The 17,890-nt window shown below is 41.2% G+C and overlaps 1 protein-coding gene and 1 long non-coding RNA gene across 3 annotated transcripts; one reads left to right on the top strand and one right to left on the bottom strand.

Moving 5' to 3' along the window:
* The first annotated feature begins 406 nt into the window (after window positions 1-406).
* Window positions 407-3,787, top strand: LOC112219407. Of its 2 annotated transcripts, none has more exons than XR_006078581.1 (6): window positions 407-1,998; window positions 2,134-2,244; window positions 2,358-2,562; window positions 2,794-2,941; window positions 3,047-3,091; window positions 3,436-3,787. It is a non-coding gene; the product is annotated as an uncharacterized LOC112219407 (long non-coding RNA). The 2 variants fall into 2 exon arrangements; XR_006078580.1 differs by having other exon boundaries at window positions 1,449-1,998; window positions 2,794-2,908.
* rab7a (RAB7a, member RAS oncogene family) lies at window positions 3,787-14,604 on the bottom strand. The gene is made up of 6 exons (XM_024380623.2): window positions 14,285-14,604; window positions 8,073-8,135; window positions 7,837-7,963; window positions 7,488-7,706; window positions 7,267-7,395; window positions 3,787-5,254 (listed from the first exon to the last, which is right to left on the bottom strand). Exons 2-6 carry the CDS (start codon window positions 8,123-8,125, stop codon window positions 5,159-5,161), a joined length of 624 nt encoding a protein of 207 aa, XP_024236391.1. The 5' UTR covers window positions 8,126-8,135; window positions 14,285-14,604; the 3' UTR covers window positions 3,787-5,158.
* Between the last annotated feature and the right edge of the window lie 3,286 nt (window positions 14,605-17,890).

Consider the following 17,890-nt stretch of genomic DNA (forward strand, 5'->3'; position numbering starts at 1 on the left):
CTCTTCAACTTTGATGGGTTCATCACACTGTTTAGATTTTATATCACTGATAGAGTGAACATTATTCAGTAGGTTAAAAAACATATCTGTGGATTCCTGACAGTACGTAGAGCTATACAATTTTCTGTAAAAATGTATACAGTATTTAGCCATTTTAATTTTTGGTCATCTGTAATAACACCATCAATGTTTAATTTATGGATAGTATTATTTGTAGAGTGAAATTTCTCAAGTCTAAAGAAATAGGATCCCTCCTCAATCCATTTTTTCCTGATCTAATAACGGCTCCTTCTACTTTTAATCTCTATATATTATCCAGTTTATTTAATCTATATATATTATCAAGTTTATTTCATCTATATATATCATCCAGTTTATTTCATCTATATATATTATCCAGTTTATTTATATAGTTTCTATATTATCTAGTTTATTTTGTAACTCACTCAGTTCCATCTTCTCCTCCCCTGAGAGGCCGACAGGGGACCTCTGAGAAAGGGAAGTTATCTTAATGATCAGCTTTTCTGGTCTTAAGCAAGATTACTACCATATTTTCTAAGGTATTTGAACACCTCAAATGTAATGAGCTCCCAGTTCTTGCAATAAGATTTTATTCACAAGCCCTTTCCCAAAAGTGTGAGAGCAGATCTTTAACCTCAAATTTAACTACATGATTATTTAATAACGAGCTATTTAGCTTCCAGTAGGATGCTCTACCAAGGTTCGTATCAGGAGTAAATATTTTGATATCAATGTAAATGGCCCTATGGTCTGTGAGGGGACTAGTACAAATATGTGTAGTAACACACTCACTATCAATACATTTGGATATAAGCCTAAAATCTATTCTGGATTATCTGGAACCTGTTTTGTTACTCCAAGTGAACAATCTGCCGGCCAGAAACCTCTCTCCATGTATCAGTAAGATCAAACTTTTTCATAAAAAGTATTAAACCCAAATTCTGACAGGTTGAAGAAAAAAAAGACACCCTCGTTCGCTTACCCTCGCTTTATATCCTTGGGGTAATCCCTGTCACCATTTTGGATGTTGGTCCAAACGATTAGCCAAACAAGGATTATTCGCAATGTAAGCCCCTCAGCCCTTCTTTCTGATCGAGTTTACGAGTGTACAATTATTTTCACTTCAGGCCTGAAACGCCCCACAATTCAATTCGCAATGATTGTACATCCGCTAAGAAAAATAAGCCAAAACTTTAGACCTCAGCGTCAATATGGATAAGTAAACATACAAGTAAACTAATGTAAAAAGGTTAGAAATTGTGCTACTAATGGACATGACGGCACAAACACATCTCATAAAAGTAGTAATATTTTTGTTTGGTTTGCTTTTGGAATTTTTTTTATTAAACATTTTCCTTCTTCAGAAGTTCCAGCTAGGCAGGCTAACTTTATTTAGCTAATTAATTTGCTAGCTATCATTCAGTAGGCATATATTAATAATTATATAGTTAATATAGACATGCAATCATAATTGACTGTAGCGCATATAAAGCACCCACAAGCTACCGGTGGCTGAAAACACAATCATCTCTGGATGAACAGTGACAAATTTCCATTTAAAAATAATTCCTTCCGCCCTTGCCCTGCAAGTGTATACTCGTCAGACTTCATTAAACATCATCAGAAGTGTCCACTTAATTTGAGGGCTGAGGGGATAGGGTGTCTTTTAAGTGTTTGGAATGCTTCCCTTGAGTCATTGTGGAAAATGTTACATTTGTCAGTACTATACACAATGCATGCATTTCATTACTGCATGTTGTTTCATCAGACACTGGGCTGAGGACGTGTGGGAGGACCGCATCACAAATACATGGGTTAGATTAATATTAATCTTTGGCTGCATTCATCCTGAAGGCGGAGGGCGCCTCTCAGTAGAGACCGAGGTGGAAATGATGGGATTCGGATACGTATCGACCTTCCTACAACAAGAGTCAACAGTCTTTGAGCCCCACCTTGTACCAAAAACATTTTGATAAGGTATGCAAAGTATAGGTGTTCAACTGATCCTGGCTAGGGTGCTGATGTTTCTTTGGGGGGGGGGGGCTTTATTTGCACCCTGCCTGGAGAGAGATGTGTGTATTAACCAGTCTGCATCCACCCCTTTTCCCTCAGAATGCCCCAGTGGATGAGTGGATGCTGGCAGCAATGACCCAAGCAAGATGCAGTACAGCACCAACAATTGTTGCAGCGGGAGCCGCCTAGAGAAGTCCTACAAGGTGCAGAGTGAGTTGGATTCATCTTCACATGAAATCCACATAACTCATCAACTGGGACAGCATGCATCCTCAAACTTGGTTTCTGTGTATTAGTGAATGTTTGTGTACCATTTCATTCAGGATCCGATGCTGAAAGGACAGCGCTGTTACATCTTGGCTGACGGCTTTTATGAATGGAGGCAGGAGAAAGACAAGCAGCCTTTCATCTATTTCCCCCAGACTCAAGGATCTGCTCACGTGAAAACAGAGGACCAGGATGAGGGGACACCCTATAAGGAGGATACAGACATGCATGTCTGAAGAAGGCTCTGTAGACCTGGAAGAGGTGAGCCTACCCACACATGCACCTTTCATCACTAAGAAAACTAACATTCAGAATATGATTGAGTCTGATTACACTGATGTCTCCCATCTTCCCTTTTCTTCTCAAAAATACTTTAGCACTCTCCCACTGACTCCATCCTGACCCATTTTGTGATCCTTCTGTTTGTCTGCAGTAATGAAATAATGTAAACTTTGCCTTTTGACCGATTTTATGTATTTCTGTCTTATGTAGGACAAAGGAGTCTGTGAGTGGAGAGGATGGCTGTTGCTGACCATTGCAGGACTGTTTGACTGATGGACTCCCCATAGTGGAGATCCCCTCTAGACCTACACTGTGATCACTCTGGGTACATCCCCTATCATCAAGGCATCTATGACCAGTATGGGTCTGTTTAAAACATGACTCTCTTCTTGAGTAAAGTATGTTCTTTATATATGAAAGTTTGTATGAGGTAGAATCACCAATGATTTTGCTTGTGTTGCAGGATGCCAGCGATTCTCGACAGAGGTCAGAAGATGGCTGGATTTTGGTGAGGAGAAGTCATTAGATGCCCTAAAACTGCTTCAGTCCAAAAACAAACTGACCTTTCACACAGTCTCTTCACTGGTCAACAACTCTCAAAAACAATTCCTGAGTGCCTGCTGCCAGTGGATCCTCAGGCTAAGAAAGTATAACTGCATGACATACCCATATTTGAGATGTCTGGTGTGTTCCAATCATTGAATAGCTCCTGATCATTGGTCTGGGACAACCTTTCTAAACACTTAACATATCTAGATTTAAAACGTTGAAGAGTAAAAATACATAATGAGCTCCATACCATACTACACTTTCCTCCCTGCCTCCCCTCATCATATACACTTCCTTCCACAGGAGCTCAAGCCCTCAGCTGGCAGTAAGATGATGATGGGCTGGCTAAAGAGCAGCACACCCTCCAAGAGGAAAGAGCCAGACACTGGGGAAGTCAAACAGGAGGGCCACACAGGAGAAACAGCCTGAGAAGCAGCTGAAGACTGCAGGGCCTCTCCAACAGTGGCTGCAGGGACCCAGTAAGAAACCCAGGACCAACTGAGTGGTTGGGACAAACATTGACTGACTTTGAAAAGAGATGGGAACAGACTGAAGAATGTATGTCTTATTGTCTTGAGGTGGAAGAGCGCAAATGGTTTGATTATTTTTATGTCTGGTGTAGGTTGAAGATAATGTAATTAAACATTTGACAGATTGATGGTCCCGTGTCCTGTCAACTTTCACAAGTGACCAATTTTTATATTTCAGTACAAGTAGTAGACTGAATACAAATACCAAGTGAGTGCCCCCATGCAAAATGACACATTTCAATGTATTCAAGAGTATACTATAGATTTGAGTAAACTGTCTTTCAACAGCTGTGTGTATGAGAGCCATGATAGTAACCTACTGTGCTTTAACTACCTGTTCTACTTGCACTAACACACACAGATTCTTTATTCAATAACCATTATTACTACCTGAAACCCAAAGACATTTTCAACAATGTAGATTAAGTGCATTTATCATTTCATTAACTTGATTAAAGCTAACACATTTCCCCCATATGTCCTCTGATGCAATTCAAATTCTAAACATAATATGCGAACAGACAAAAGATCTGATCGGTAAAAAACAAAACAAATCAAGCACTTAAATAATTTGCCAACCTGAGCTATCGGGAGAGAGAAACTGACAAGACATGTTTTCTTGCCTTAAACGATTGAAAAAGGTTTGTGATAGTTGACAGCGTAAAAAGAAGACAGGTACTAGCTAATAATAGTAAAGAGATATTTCTATTCTGAAAATATATCTCCCTTGGTTTGATTCTCTACCCCGTGTTAGGTCTCAATGTTGACAAAATAATTTTCCGCTTGACTTTTCCCCCATTGAGAAACAATGTGTAGGGCAGTTGAGGACATCATGGAAGTTGGGGAGCAGAGTTAAAATCCATATAGCCTCTTCTGCCTTGAGCTAAAAAAATAAATTAAAAAGTGTTTATTGTGGCTCCAAAATAAGGTGTCAAATAGGGTTTGAATAAGCCTACATGACAACAAAGTGCAAAAAATGCCTTCAACACCCTTATATGTTGGATTTGCTAGTTTACATCCAATCAAATTAACACATGTATCTTTAGGCAGTACATTGGTATAACCCCCACACACCATTGATATAAATTATTCAATCTGATCCTTCACCACTGGAACTTTGAGAGTGAACTACATTTAACCCCCCTTGTAAAATGTTATGAGGCTGGTGCCATGGAAACAATGGCATCTAAAAAGGTGTTTGAGACAGGTTAGGGGAAATAATAAGCAGATATGCTGTTAAATGCTCTAATATCCATCTGGGTGTTCTTTGGGCTTGGAGATTCATCTTGAGAGTAAATGTGTGATGTGTACACTGGGATGAGTCCAGTGTGTGTGTGTGTAAAGTATACTTTACGAGCAGAACTCTGCTTGCATCTACGAAGGCCAGTGATGATATTGGGCAGAGGAGAGCACACAGGGGCATGGAGGATAAAGGGTAGACAAGGCAAGACAGAGTAGCAGGGCAAACAGTTGTCCCCTGTAGGTCTCCTGGGTCCTCAGCAGCTGCAGGCCTCCGCTGATGGCTTGGCCCGTTCGTTCCTGTCCAGCTTTATCGGTTCAGGAAACTCATTGTACAACTCCACCTCTGTCTCCTAAAAGACGAGATGCTGTTAAGTACTTTAAAGTATTTTTACTGAAGTAGTGTTGTGGGGTATATATACACATTACTATTTATATTTTACAACTTTTACTTTATTACATTCTTAAAGACAATAATGTACGTTTTACTCCATACATTTTCCCTGACACCCAAAAGTTTGTTACATTTTGACAGGAAACTGGTCCAAATTCATGCACTTATCAAGAGAACATCCCTGGTCATCCCTATTGCCTCTGATCTGGCAGACTCACTAAACACAAATGCTTTCTTTGTAAATTATGTCAGTGTTGGAGTGTGCCCCTGGGTATCTGTACATTTAAAAAACAAAGACAATTTTGCCATCTGGTTTGCTTAATATAAGCAATTAGAAAATATTTATACTTTTTCTTTTGATATTAAACCCCTTGACTTTCACATTTTGATGTGTTACAAATTGGGATTGAAATGGAGTTGCCTTTTTTTTCCAACGATCAACACAGAATACTCTAATGTCAAAGTGAAATATATACAGTACCAGTTAAATGTTTGGACACCTACTCATTAAAGGGTTTTTCTTTATTTTTATTATTTTATACATACAATAGTGAAGACATCAAAACTATGAAATAACATATGGAATTATGTAGTAACCAAAAGTGTTAAACAAATCAATCCATTTTAGATTTTAGATTCTTCAAAGTTGCCACCCTTTGCCTTGATGACAGCTGTGCACACTCTTGGCAATAATTAAAAATAAATCAATAATATATCTTCATTAGATAAGTATTCAACCCCTTAGTCAATACATGTTGGAATCACCTTTGGCAGTGATTACAGCATAAGTATCTTAAGAGCTTTATACACCTGAATATTTGCCCATTATTATTTGTTAAACTCTTAAAGCTCTGTCAAGCTGGTTGTGATCATTGCTAGACAGACATTTTCCAGTCTTGCCATAGATTTAAGCCAAAACTAACTAGGCCACTCTGGAACATTCAATGTCATCTTGGTAAGCAACTCGTGTAAATTTGGTTTTGCCTGTGCTTAGCTCTAAAAACTCAGTAGACCTTGCCGATGACTACCATATCCATAGCATGACGCAGCCACCATCATGCTTGAAAATATAAAGAGTAGTACAGTACTTACTCAGCGATGTGTTGTGTTTGTTTTGCCCCAAACACAATGCATGTTTTGGAATATTTTTTATTCTGTACAGACTTCCTTTTCACTCTGTCATTTAGGTCAGTATTGTGGAGTAACTACAATATTGTTGATCCATCTTCAGTTTTCTCCCATCATAGCCATTAAACTATGTAACTGTTTTAAAGTAACCATTGGCCTCATGGTGAAATCCCTGAGCGGTTTCCTTCCTCTCCGGCAACGGAGTTAGGGAGGACACCTGTATCTTTGTAATGACTGGGTGTATAGATACACCATCCAAAGCATTATTAATAACTTCACTATGCTCAAAGGGATATTCAGTGTCTGCTTTTTAAAAAAAATTTTTTTACCCATCTGCCTCTTTGTGAGGCTTTGGAAAACCTCCCTGGTCTTTGTGGTTGACTCTGCACTTGAAAAATCACTACTTGACTGGGGGACCTTACAGATATTTGTGTGTGTATGTGTGGGGTATAGAGATGGGGTAATCATTCAAAAATCATGTTAACCACTATTATTGCACACAGAGTGAGTCCATGCAACTTGTGTACACAGCGATATTTTTCCTTCTGAAAGTATTTCGGCTTGCCTTAACAAATGGGTTGAATACTTACTGATTCAAGACATTTCTACTTTAACATTTCTGCAAACAAAATTTCACTTTGACATTGATGGGTATTGTGTCTAGATCAGTGGCACAAAATCTCAAATTAATCCATTTTAAATTCTGTCTGTAACAACAAAACGTGGAAAAGGTCTAGGGGTGTGAAAGGCACTGTACAATGAAATCAAGACAGCACTACTGTAAATACACAAAACACACATGGCATTCAGCAAACCTCTTATAAGCTCACATCTGACCCCTACCTGTTTAAGAGCATTGCGTGCGATAGTCTGGAAAGCCTGTTCAACGTTGATGGCCTCCTTAGCGCTGGTCTCGAAGTAGGGGATGTTGTTCTTGCTCTGACACCACGCCTGTGCTCGTTTGGTCGTCACCTGACAGATGAAAAGGGCAGCTGTCATTCTCTGCGGGGAACACAAGCTACTGCCTGAGATGCTCTGGTCTCAAACACTACATCTTGACCCACCTGTCTGTTCTCCAAGTCAATCTTGTTGCCTAGCACCACAAAGGGGAAGTTCTCGGGATCTCGGGGGCTGGCCTGTATAAGGAACTCGTCCCTCCAGCTGTCTAACGTCTTAAAGGTGTTGGGGGCAGTCACGTCAAACACCAGCACACAGCAGTCTGCCCCACGGTAGAACGCTACACCCAGAGACTGGAACCTCTCCTGCCCTGCAGTGTCCCAGATCTGTGACAGAGCACAGGGAGGCGATACATGTTCATGAACAACAATAGATTATAGGCCTACCCACTGGCCTCTACTTCAGCACAGCACTTGTGAAGTGATGAGTAAATTGATAGTATCCCTTCCCCAGTACCTGCATGGTGACAAGTCTGTCATCCACCATCACTTCTTTCGTTAGGAAATCAGCTCCTATTGTGGCTTTGTACTGGTTACTGAACTTCTTATTCACATACTGGTTCATCAGCGACGTCTTCCCAACTCTGACAAGAGAGATTCAGCAACAGTTATGACAGAGTGATTGGTAAACAAACATATTCTGTAAACTTTTACGTTGAGAAGTGTAATTAGCAAGGTAGACAGGACACTCACCCAGAGTCTCCCAGGATGATGACTTTGAGTAGTACTTTCTTCCTAGACGTCATTGTGCCACAGCTGAGGAAAGGGGCACTACATTAGAATGGTGGACTAACCATGTACATTGTTATTATGGTAAACAGCAACCTATAACACATGCACACACAGCATGCTGCCTGTGTGTCTGCTGTGGAAACCCCCCCCCCCGGGTTAAAAAGCGATGCAGTTTATGTTCTACGACAGCATGGCTCAGGCAATATTATCACAGGCTACTACTTACAACCACTACTACTGCAGTGTAAATATTATAACACTTCCTTTGTGCAATTGACTACATTGACCAGCTGCTAGCTCAACCTCACTCTAGACATTTGGTCCACAGCTAGTGATCCAGTCATTGGGATTACAGACAATGAAATGCTCGGAGCAGGAATAGTTCTGGGAATGTAACCAAGTACAGTGTGCCTCACTGGACACTGTTTAACTACATAAACAACAAGACTAGGTGTTTTTTGTTGTTGTTTTTTTTAAACTCTGCCTGCCCCTCCAACAAGAGGTTCCTATAATTTCACTTTCACAGGACACAGGTTTGGGAGAGGAATGTAGACTTAATGTAAACCAGAAACGTTTCAACATGTGAAGGAAGCTATGAGACTTGATCCACAGAGAGTGGAATACAATATTCCTGTTGATGTGCGGGCCATCTTTGTGCAGAGTCCTTCCATAAAGACACATTGAATAAAGACCCCCCCCCCAATATAGTACACCTTGCTCTCACTGACCTACATTTTCTTAACAAAACAGCATAACCATATCTCCCCCAAATAAAACCTGACCATAATTATATCCTCCTGATTCCTGCTTACAAGCAACAATTAAAGCAGGAAGTACCATTGACTCGCTCAATACAGAAGTGGTCAGATGACGTGGATGCTACGCTACAGGACTGTTTTGCTAACACAGTCTGGAATATCCTCCAGGATTCATCCAATGGCATTGAGGAGCATACCACCTCATTCACCGGCTGCCTAGTGGTTAGAGCGTTAGGCCAGTAACCGAAAGGTTGTTGGATTGAATCCCCGAGCTGTAAAGGTACAAATCTGTCGTTCTGCCCCTGAGCAAGGCAGTTGGACCCACTGTTCCCAGGGCACCGTGGATGTCAATTAAGGCAGCCCCCTGCACCTCTCTGATTCAGAGGGGTTGGGTTAAATGCAGAAGACACATTTCAGTTGAATACATTCAGATGGACAACTGACTAGGTATCCCCCTTTCGCTTCCATCAATAAGTACATCAACAATGTCATTCCCGCATGTACATTTGCCAACTAGATGCCATGGATTACAGGCAACATCCGCACTGAGCTAAAGGCTAGAGCTGCCGCTTCAAGGAGAGGGACACTAATCCAGACGCTTATAAGAAATCCCGCTATGCCCTCAGACGAACCATCAAACAGGCAAAACGTCAATATAGGACAATGATTGAACTTCCTGACGGACCACCCCCAGGTGGTAAGGGTAGGCAACAACACAACTGCCATGCTGATCCTCAACCCTGGCACCCCTCAGGGGTGCGTGCTTAGTCCCTTCCTGTACTCCCCGTTCACCCACGACTGTGTGGCCAAGCACGACTCCAACACCATCATTAAGTTTGCTGACGACACAGCAGTGGTAGGCCAGATCACCAACAATGATGAGACAGCCTATAGGGAGGAGGTTAGAGTGCTGGCAGTGTGGTGCCAGGACATCACATCTCCCTCAATGTCAGCAAGACAAAGAGCTGATCGTGGACTAGGAAAAGGAGGACCCAACAGGCCCCCATTAACATTGACGGGGCTGAAGTGGAGCAAGTGAACGTGCCGTGTGGAAAGAAATTTGCAACACAAACAAACATGGAGGAGAGTGAACGTGACACAGAGCATGGAGACTGAGTTCATAGCTAAAAGAGGGGCCACTTCGGTCGCATGGATGTGGTTTGGGTATGAAAAGTCTGTCATGGACCAAAAAACCGTCCTCTGCAAATATGCCGCAGGCCGGTCCCGACAACAGGCTCAAAAACCACTAACCTCTTTTACCACCTATGCAAGAATCATGTGAAACAGTACGGAGAGAGTCTACGGATGAGACCCAAAAGTACAGTCGAGTGTTCAATACAAACCCCCAACTCAGACGTTGAAGAGACGTTTGCCCACGGCACACCATATGGCAAAGAATCACGAAGATGGAAGGAGATAACAACTGCCGCTACGACTTACATTTGGAAAGACATGGCCCAAATTTACATGTTCGAGAAACGAGAGTTGTATAATTCAAAATGTAATAAGAACTAAGCCTTTACACGTGGTCATTTTATAGAAACAATTTATTCATTGAATTTACAGAAAATGTGCTATATTGTGATATTTATCATTTTATGAAATGACCTATATCAGGATATGAGATTTTGGCCATATCACTCAGCCCTAGTCCATACACACAAAGACAGTTGTGAAGAGGATACAACAACACCTTTTCCCCCTCAGGACACTGAAAAGATGTGGCATTGGTCCCAGATCCTCAAAAAGTTCTACAGCTGCACCATCGAGAGCATCCTGACCGGTTGTATCACCACCTGGTATGGCAACTGCTCGGCATCTGACCATAAGGAGCTACAGAGGGTAGTGCGCATGGCCCAGTACACCACCGGGGCCAAGCTTCCTGACATCCAGGACCTATATAATAGGCAGTGTCAGAGAAAAGGCCCCAAAAATCGTCAAAGACTCCAGTCACCCAAGTCATAGACTGTTCTCTCTGCTACCACACAGCAAGCGGTACTGGAGCACCAAGTCTAGGACCAAAAGGCTCCTTAACAGCTTCTACCCCCAAGACATAAGACTGCTGAACGATTAATCAAATGGCCACCCTATTAACATTGACACTCCCCCCCCTCCCCCTTGTTTTTACACTGCTGCTACTCAGTGTTTATTACCTATGCATAGTCACTTTCCAAGTTACCTCAACTAACCTGTACCCCAGCACATTGACTCGGTACCGGTACCCCCTGTATATAGCCTTGTTATTGTTATATAATTTTCTTGTTTTCCTTTAGGATTTTTTTTTTTTCCACTTTAGTTGATTTAGTCAATATTTTCTTAACTATATTTCTTGAACTGCACTGTTGGATAAGGGCTTGTAGGTAAGCATTTCACAGTAAGGTCTACACCTGTTGTATTCGGCGCATGTGACAAATTATATTTGATCACAGGACCGTGCATTCAGGAACCCCGACATGGAATGTAGACCAACATAAGTGATCAATTGGACCACTCTAGATTCTGAGGGTGGAAGATACATGCACGGTGCCAAAATAGGCCTAACCTCAGTCTGAACAATTAAATGAAGCACTATATACTTTTTTAATTTCTAACAATTTGGCAATTCTGACTGTGGCCTTGCTGACTCCATATTTAATCTCTAACCCATGACATTCATGAGAGTCGGGTGGGTCACATGGGTTTCTCATGTAGAAAGCAACACCACAGATTATTCATTATATTGACCAACTTCACTATTGGCCAGTAACAACGAAAATAAATGTCTTTAAAAATGGAAGGAGAGGAGGCCAGATCAGGTGAGACCATTCTGCTTTTTGGTTTTAATTTATTAAAGGGTTAGGCATATAGTTAGCAGTGTGGTTAGGGTTAGGTGGAAAATCACAAGAAGATAAATTGTAGAAATAGGCAGGGACTTTGTGGTAACTAGTGACAACCAGGCACAACTCCGCTATAACTTATTTTTTCTCAAAATTGCCGGGATGTCACGTGTCCTTCCTATATCCGTACACTTGTAACAAAACGTTTTGCAACGGAAAACGTTTACTCCAAACGGATGGATTTCGCAACGAAAACAATATTTTTCTATTGGACAAATTCAGGAATATACTCATTACCTCGATTCTGAAACAAACGAAAAAAGGGGGGACCTATTTGAATTGGTCAAATAGACACACTCACATACAATCAATACAATCAACTCTGCTGCTACAATGTTCATCATATATCCTGATGCCTACCTTACCCCTAAACATATCTAATCCTACTACTCCAGTATCCATGCACATTGTAAATATGATATTGGAACCGACCCTGACTTATACTGAACAAAAATATAAATGCAACATGTAAAGTGTTGGTCCCATGTTTTATAAGCTGAAATAAAAGAATTGTGCACACATTTGTTTACATCCCTCTGAGTGAGCATTTCTCATTTGCCAATATAATCCATCCACCTGACAGGTGTGGCATATCAAGAAGCTGATTAAACAGCATGGTCATTCCACAGGTGCACCTTGTGCTGTGGACAAAAGGCCCCTCTAAAATGTGCCATTTTGACACAACACAGTGCCACAGATGTCTCAAGTTGGGAGATTGTCTAATTGGCATGCCACCAGAGCTGTTATCAGCTAATTGAATGTTCATTTCTCTACCATAAGCCGCCTCCAACGTTGTTTTAGAGAATTTGGCAGTACGTCCAACCAGTCTCAAACTCAGTCAATGTGTAACCACGCCAGCCCAGGGCCTCCACATCTGGCTTCTTCACCTGCAGGATCTGAGACCAGCCACCAGGACAGCTGATAAAATTGAGGAGTATTTCTGTCTGTAATTAAGCCATTTTGTGGGGAAAAACTCATTCTGATTGGCTGGGCCTGGCTCCCAAGTGGTTGGGCCTGTGCCCTCCCAGGCCCAACCACAACTGCACCCCTGCCCAGTCATGTGAAATCCATAGATAAGGGCCTAATGAATTTATTTCCATTGACTGATTTCCTTATATGAACTTAAACTCAGTAAAATCTTTGAAATTGTAGCCTTTATATCTTTGTTCAGTATACTTTTTGTGTTGTCATCTCTATCTCTCATGTGTTTTTGTTCTACTTTACTTTTTTTTGTAGTACTACTGATATTGCCAGCAGCATACCACCCTGCTTGCTTGCTTCTGAAGCTAAGCCTGGTTGGTCCTGGTCAGTCCATGGGTGGGAGACCAGATGCTGCTGGAAGTGGTGTTGGAGGGCCAGTAGGAGGCACTCTTTCCTTTGGTCTAAAAAATATCCCTATGCTCCAGGGCAGTGATGGGGAACACTGCCCTGTGTAGGGTGCAGTCTTTCAGATGGGACGTTAAACGGGTGTCCTGACTCTCTGAGGTTATTAAAGATCACATGACACTTATTGTACGATTAGGAGAGTTAAACCCTGCTAAATTCACAATCTGTCACCTAATAATCCTCAGTTTATGATTGGCTCTTTCATCCTCTCCCCTGTAACTATTCCCCAGATCGTTGCTGTAAATGAGAAGGTGTGCTCAGTCAACTTACCTGGTAAAATAACAGATAAATAAAAAATAGATTATTTTATGGTTGGGAAAAATCAAGCAAGAATGGCGTTTCCCTGTACGTGTGCACATGACAATAAAAACTTGAGAAACTAGTTTTACTCTGTTCGGTTCTTAAACAGCTAAAGGTTTCCGTAATGAATACACCCCAGGTAGGTCCCTCATTTGCTTCCTAGAGTTTTGAAACAGACGAAACATTTTTGCAACTGATTCCGATTAATGAATACACCCCTTGCTGGCTAGTATGAAACATTTGGCTAGCAAGGTTAGCTCGTAAACAAATGTTTACCAGTTGCTAAAATACTAGCTAGTTAGCTAATGATTACAGATGAGCACGTCATTCAACACTAACGTTATTATTTTATCAACAAGGTTAGCTAACGTGACAGTTAGCTCAACTCTGGCTAAACGGTCTGTTTGTTTTCTAACAACGTTACTTTAGCTAACTAGTAGCTGGCATAATGTTGGCGTTACCCCTGATGGGCCTAGTAGGTTAGATAGTCCGTTAACGTGACGTTAGTTGGTGCATTACTAACTAGCACCAAGCTAATAAGATACTACAGAGCCATGCATTTAAAAAAAATAGCTAAGTACATGGTTTAGGATAGTTAGCTAAGTACATGATTTTGGATGCTTACTGGCTGTTTAGACAGCTAACTAATTGGACAGGGCTGATTTTGACAAAGATGTTCTAGTATGACTGATGAGTGACACTCGTTTTAGAGTCGAGAAGCTAGGTATCTGACTTCAGTGTCTAGCGCTCAACGCCCACTGCGGGGACAAACGACCCGTAAGTAAATTGGTAAACATAAAATAACCATTTATCAAAATTTGTGCAGAAAAAGAATACCAGATACAAATCTTACCTTGATCAACCCAAACACAGGGAAGGAATATTAAGGAATGTCCAAATGGGCCTTTCGTCTAACTAGATGAAAAACAGACGACCCACCCCCCCACCCAACAACCTAACGTTCGTTAGTGGTGTGGTAACGTTGCTGTCAGAACGCACGTCTGTTTAATGATATGCAATATATACTTTCAATACTAGTAGGTAAGCCACCTGTGTTTCCAAAGTAAGATAAAGATTTAAGCAAGAGGAATCCTTGGAGGTATACTTGAAGAGGGCCTATTTCTTTTTCTTTTCCGTCTCTTGTCACTTCCTCCAAAACATCCCCTGAGTCAGCAATCTTTGACGTCATCACAGATGTTGACTAAGACACGCCCTAAACCCTGCCCCCTTTTTACTGTATATAGCAGGGTTTCCCAATTTAGGGGTCACCTCATTTGAAAATGGGATAGCTAGAGAAAACAAGTCGCGCTTGGTCAGCCTGGTCTCAGACACTAACACGACCTAACGACCTAACATAGTATACGTAAATCCGGGAAACTCAAATGAGTATAATATGTCAGATTTAGTATTTTTATTTTACTAGGCAAGTCAGTTAAATTAAATTAAATTCTTATTTTCAATGATGGCCTAGGAAAAGTGGGTAACTGCCTTGTTCAGGGGCAGAATGACCAATGTTTTACCTTGTCAGCTCAGGGATTTGATCTTACAACCTTCCGGTTACTAGTCCAACACTCTAACCACTAGTTACCTTCCACCCTTATGTATGGTTACATAAGAAAAAGGTTTCTTATTAACAGAACAATGAAAGGAGGGTGGTTGGCAGTGGTGGATGTGTGGGCGTATAACACCTATGACTAGAAACTCAAAGGTTACATGTTTGAATCTCATCACAGACAACGTTAGCATTTTGGTAGCTTTTAATCTACTTAGTACTTTTTAGCTACTTTGCAAGTATTTAGCTAATGAGGTCGTGAATGACCTCATTACGGAGTTCAAAATTGATTACATGGCTGTCTTCAGACTGTAGTGCTGCTTTTTTTGAAGCCACTCTTATGGAAGCCTCCCGCCTCCCAGACTACAGCTTAATAACAAACATTTTAAAAAACATGGTTATCAGTTAATGAAGACCTGATGAGAAGTTTGATGATATGTGCCCTAGCCTACCACGCAAAGGCACAATGGATTTATTTTTCCCTGGTTGCCACAGACATGCTAAGGAAAGTGAAATCATAATTTAAGCCTTCTACTTGGCTTCACAATCCTATCCCCACCATCTTCTTCAAAATTGTTTTTATTTGATTATCTGAAGAAGTGCAAGCTATTGTTAATCACTCCCTGTTCACAGGCACTTTATGCAGATGACACCATTCTGTATACCTCTGGACCTTCTTTGGACACTGTGTTAACTAACCTCCAGACAAGCTTCAATGCCATACAACTCTCCTTCCGTGGCCTCCAACTGCTCTTAAATACAAGTAAAACTAAATGCATGCTCTTCAACATATCACTGCCCGCCCCGTCCAGCATCACTACTCTGGACGGTTCTGACTTAGAATATGTGGACAACTACAAATACCTAGGTGTCTGGCTAGACTGTAAACTCTTCTTCCAGACTCAAATTAAGCATCTCCAATCCAAAATGAAATCTAGAATTGGCTTCCTATTTCGCAACAAAGCACCCTTCACTCATGCTGCCAAACATACCCTCGTAAAACTGACCATTCTACCGATCCTCACCTTCGGCGATGCCATTTACAAAATTGCCTCCAACACTCTACTCAACAAATTGGATGCAGTCTATCACAGTGCCATCTGTTTTGTCACCAAAGCCCCATATACTACCCACCATTGCGACCTGTACACTCTCGTTGGCTGACCCTCGCTTCATACTCATTGCCAAACCCACTGGCTCCAGGTCATCTACAAGTCTCTGCTAGGTAAAGCCCCACCTTATCTCAGCTCACTAATCACCATAGCAGCACCTACCCGTAGCACGCGCTCCAGCAGGTATATCTCACTGGTCACCCCCAAAGCCAATTCTTCATTTGGCCACCTTTCCTTCCAGTTCTCTATTGCCAATGACTGGAACAAACTGCAACAATCACTGAAGCTGGAGACTCATATCTCCCTCACTAGCTTTAAGCACCAGCTGTCAGAGCAGATCACTGGACCTGTACATAGCCCATCTGTAAATAACCCATCCAACTACCTCATCCCCATACTGTATTTATTTATCTTTCTCCTTTGCACCCCAGTATCTCTACTTGCACATCCTACCATTCCAGTGTTTAACTGCTATATTGTAATTATTTTGCCACCATGGCCTATTTATTGCCTTTCCTCCCTTATCCTACCTCATTAGCACACACTGTATATAGACTTTTTCTACTGTATTATTGACTGTGTTTGTTTATTCCATATGTAATTCTGTGTTGTTGTTTGTGTCGAACTGCTTTGCTTTATCTTGGCCAGGTCGCAGTTGCAAATGAGAACTTGTTCTCAACTAGCCTACCTGGTTAAATAAAGGTGAAATATTATTATTATTATTTATTTTTTTACTTTCCCCACTGCACTAAAAATTGCTATGCTGAAACCCAGTCTGAGGAAAAGTAATCTAGATTGTTGAGCTTTTAGCCATTTTCGGCCAACCTCCAACCTTCCATTCTTAAGCAAAATTCTGGAGAAATTGGTTTTCAAAAATAAAAAAATTCAATGCCAACTGTATTTTTTGAAAAATTCCAATCTGTTTTCTGTGCATACCACAGTGCAGAGACAGCTTTAGTTAAAGTGGTAAATGATCTTAGAGCCAACACAGATGCCAAACATCTCTCTGTTCTCTTGGATTTAAGTCTTACATTCGACACTGTTGACCATGATGTCCTTCTGGACAGACTGTAGAGGTGGGTTGGCCTAACCGGCTGAGTTCTAAATTGGTTTAAGACCTTTTTAACCGGTCAAGAGTTTATTTTGTCACCCTTGGTCAACATAACTCAGAGAAAATGCATATCACATGTGGTATTCAATTTTGGGTCCGGTACTGTTCAGTTTCTATGTTACCTCTTGGTATCAGAAATGGATTTTCACTGCTACGCTGATGATACATAACTTAACATTTCTGTGTCACCAGAGGATTTTTGCTCCACAGATAAATTATTAGACTGTATTAGTGGTTTAAATACTTGAATGGCTCACAACTTCCTCCAGCTAAATCAAGACAAGACCTAGGTACTTATTGTTGGAGCGAAATCACAGAGAGAGAATCTGGCCGCACATTTTAATACACAGGCAATAAAGATAAAACACCAGGTAAAAAACCTAAGTGTTATTTTAGATTCTGAACTCTAATTTGAATCACACATTAGGAATGTGACCAAAATAGCTTTTAACCACCTGAGGAACATTGCCAAGGTGCGGCCATTTCTCTCTCAGGCTGATACAAAGAGACTCATCCATGCTTTTATGACAAGCAGGCTTGACTACTGTAATACTATCCTGTCTGGTCTACGCAAGAAAGCCATTGGTCAACTGTAAAATATACAGAATACAACAGCACAGGTACTGACCAAGACCAAACGGAGAGCACACATTACACCGTTTTAAGGTCTCTGCACTGGTGCCT

The sequence above is a fragment of the Oncorhynchus tshawytscha genome, linkage group LG02 (genome assembly GCF_018296145.1).
Source record: "Oncorhynchus tshawytscha isolate Ot180627B linkage group LG02, Otsh_v2.0, whole genome shotgun sequence".
Classification (NCBI taxonomy): domain Eukaryota; kingdom Metazoa; phylum Chordata; class Actinopteri; order Salmoniformes; family Salmonidae; genus Oncorhynchus; species Oncorhynchus tshawytscha.

What these genes read in the sequence shown, in the direction of transcription:
- rab7a (XM_024380623.2), bottom strand. Translation starts at nt 8,125, where the DNA reads ATGACGTCTAGGAAGAAAGTACTACTCAAAGTCATCATCCTGGGAGAC. An exon ending in ATCATCCTGGGAGACTCTGG is followed by an intron (nt 7,964 to 8,072) that starts GTGAGTGTCCTG and finishes CTCTCTTGTCAG; the next exon opens with AGTTGGGAAGACGTCGCTGA. An exon ending in ACAGACTTGTCACCATGCAG is followed by an intron (nt 7,707 to 7,836) that starts GTACTGGGGAAG and finishes GCTCTGTCACAG; the next exon opens with ATCTGGGACACTGCAGGGCA.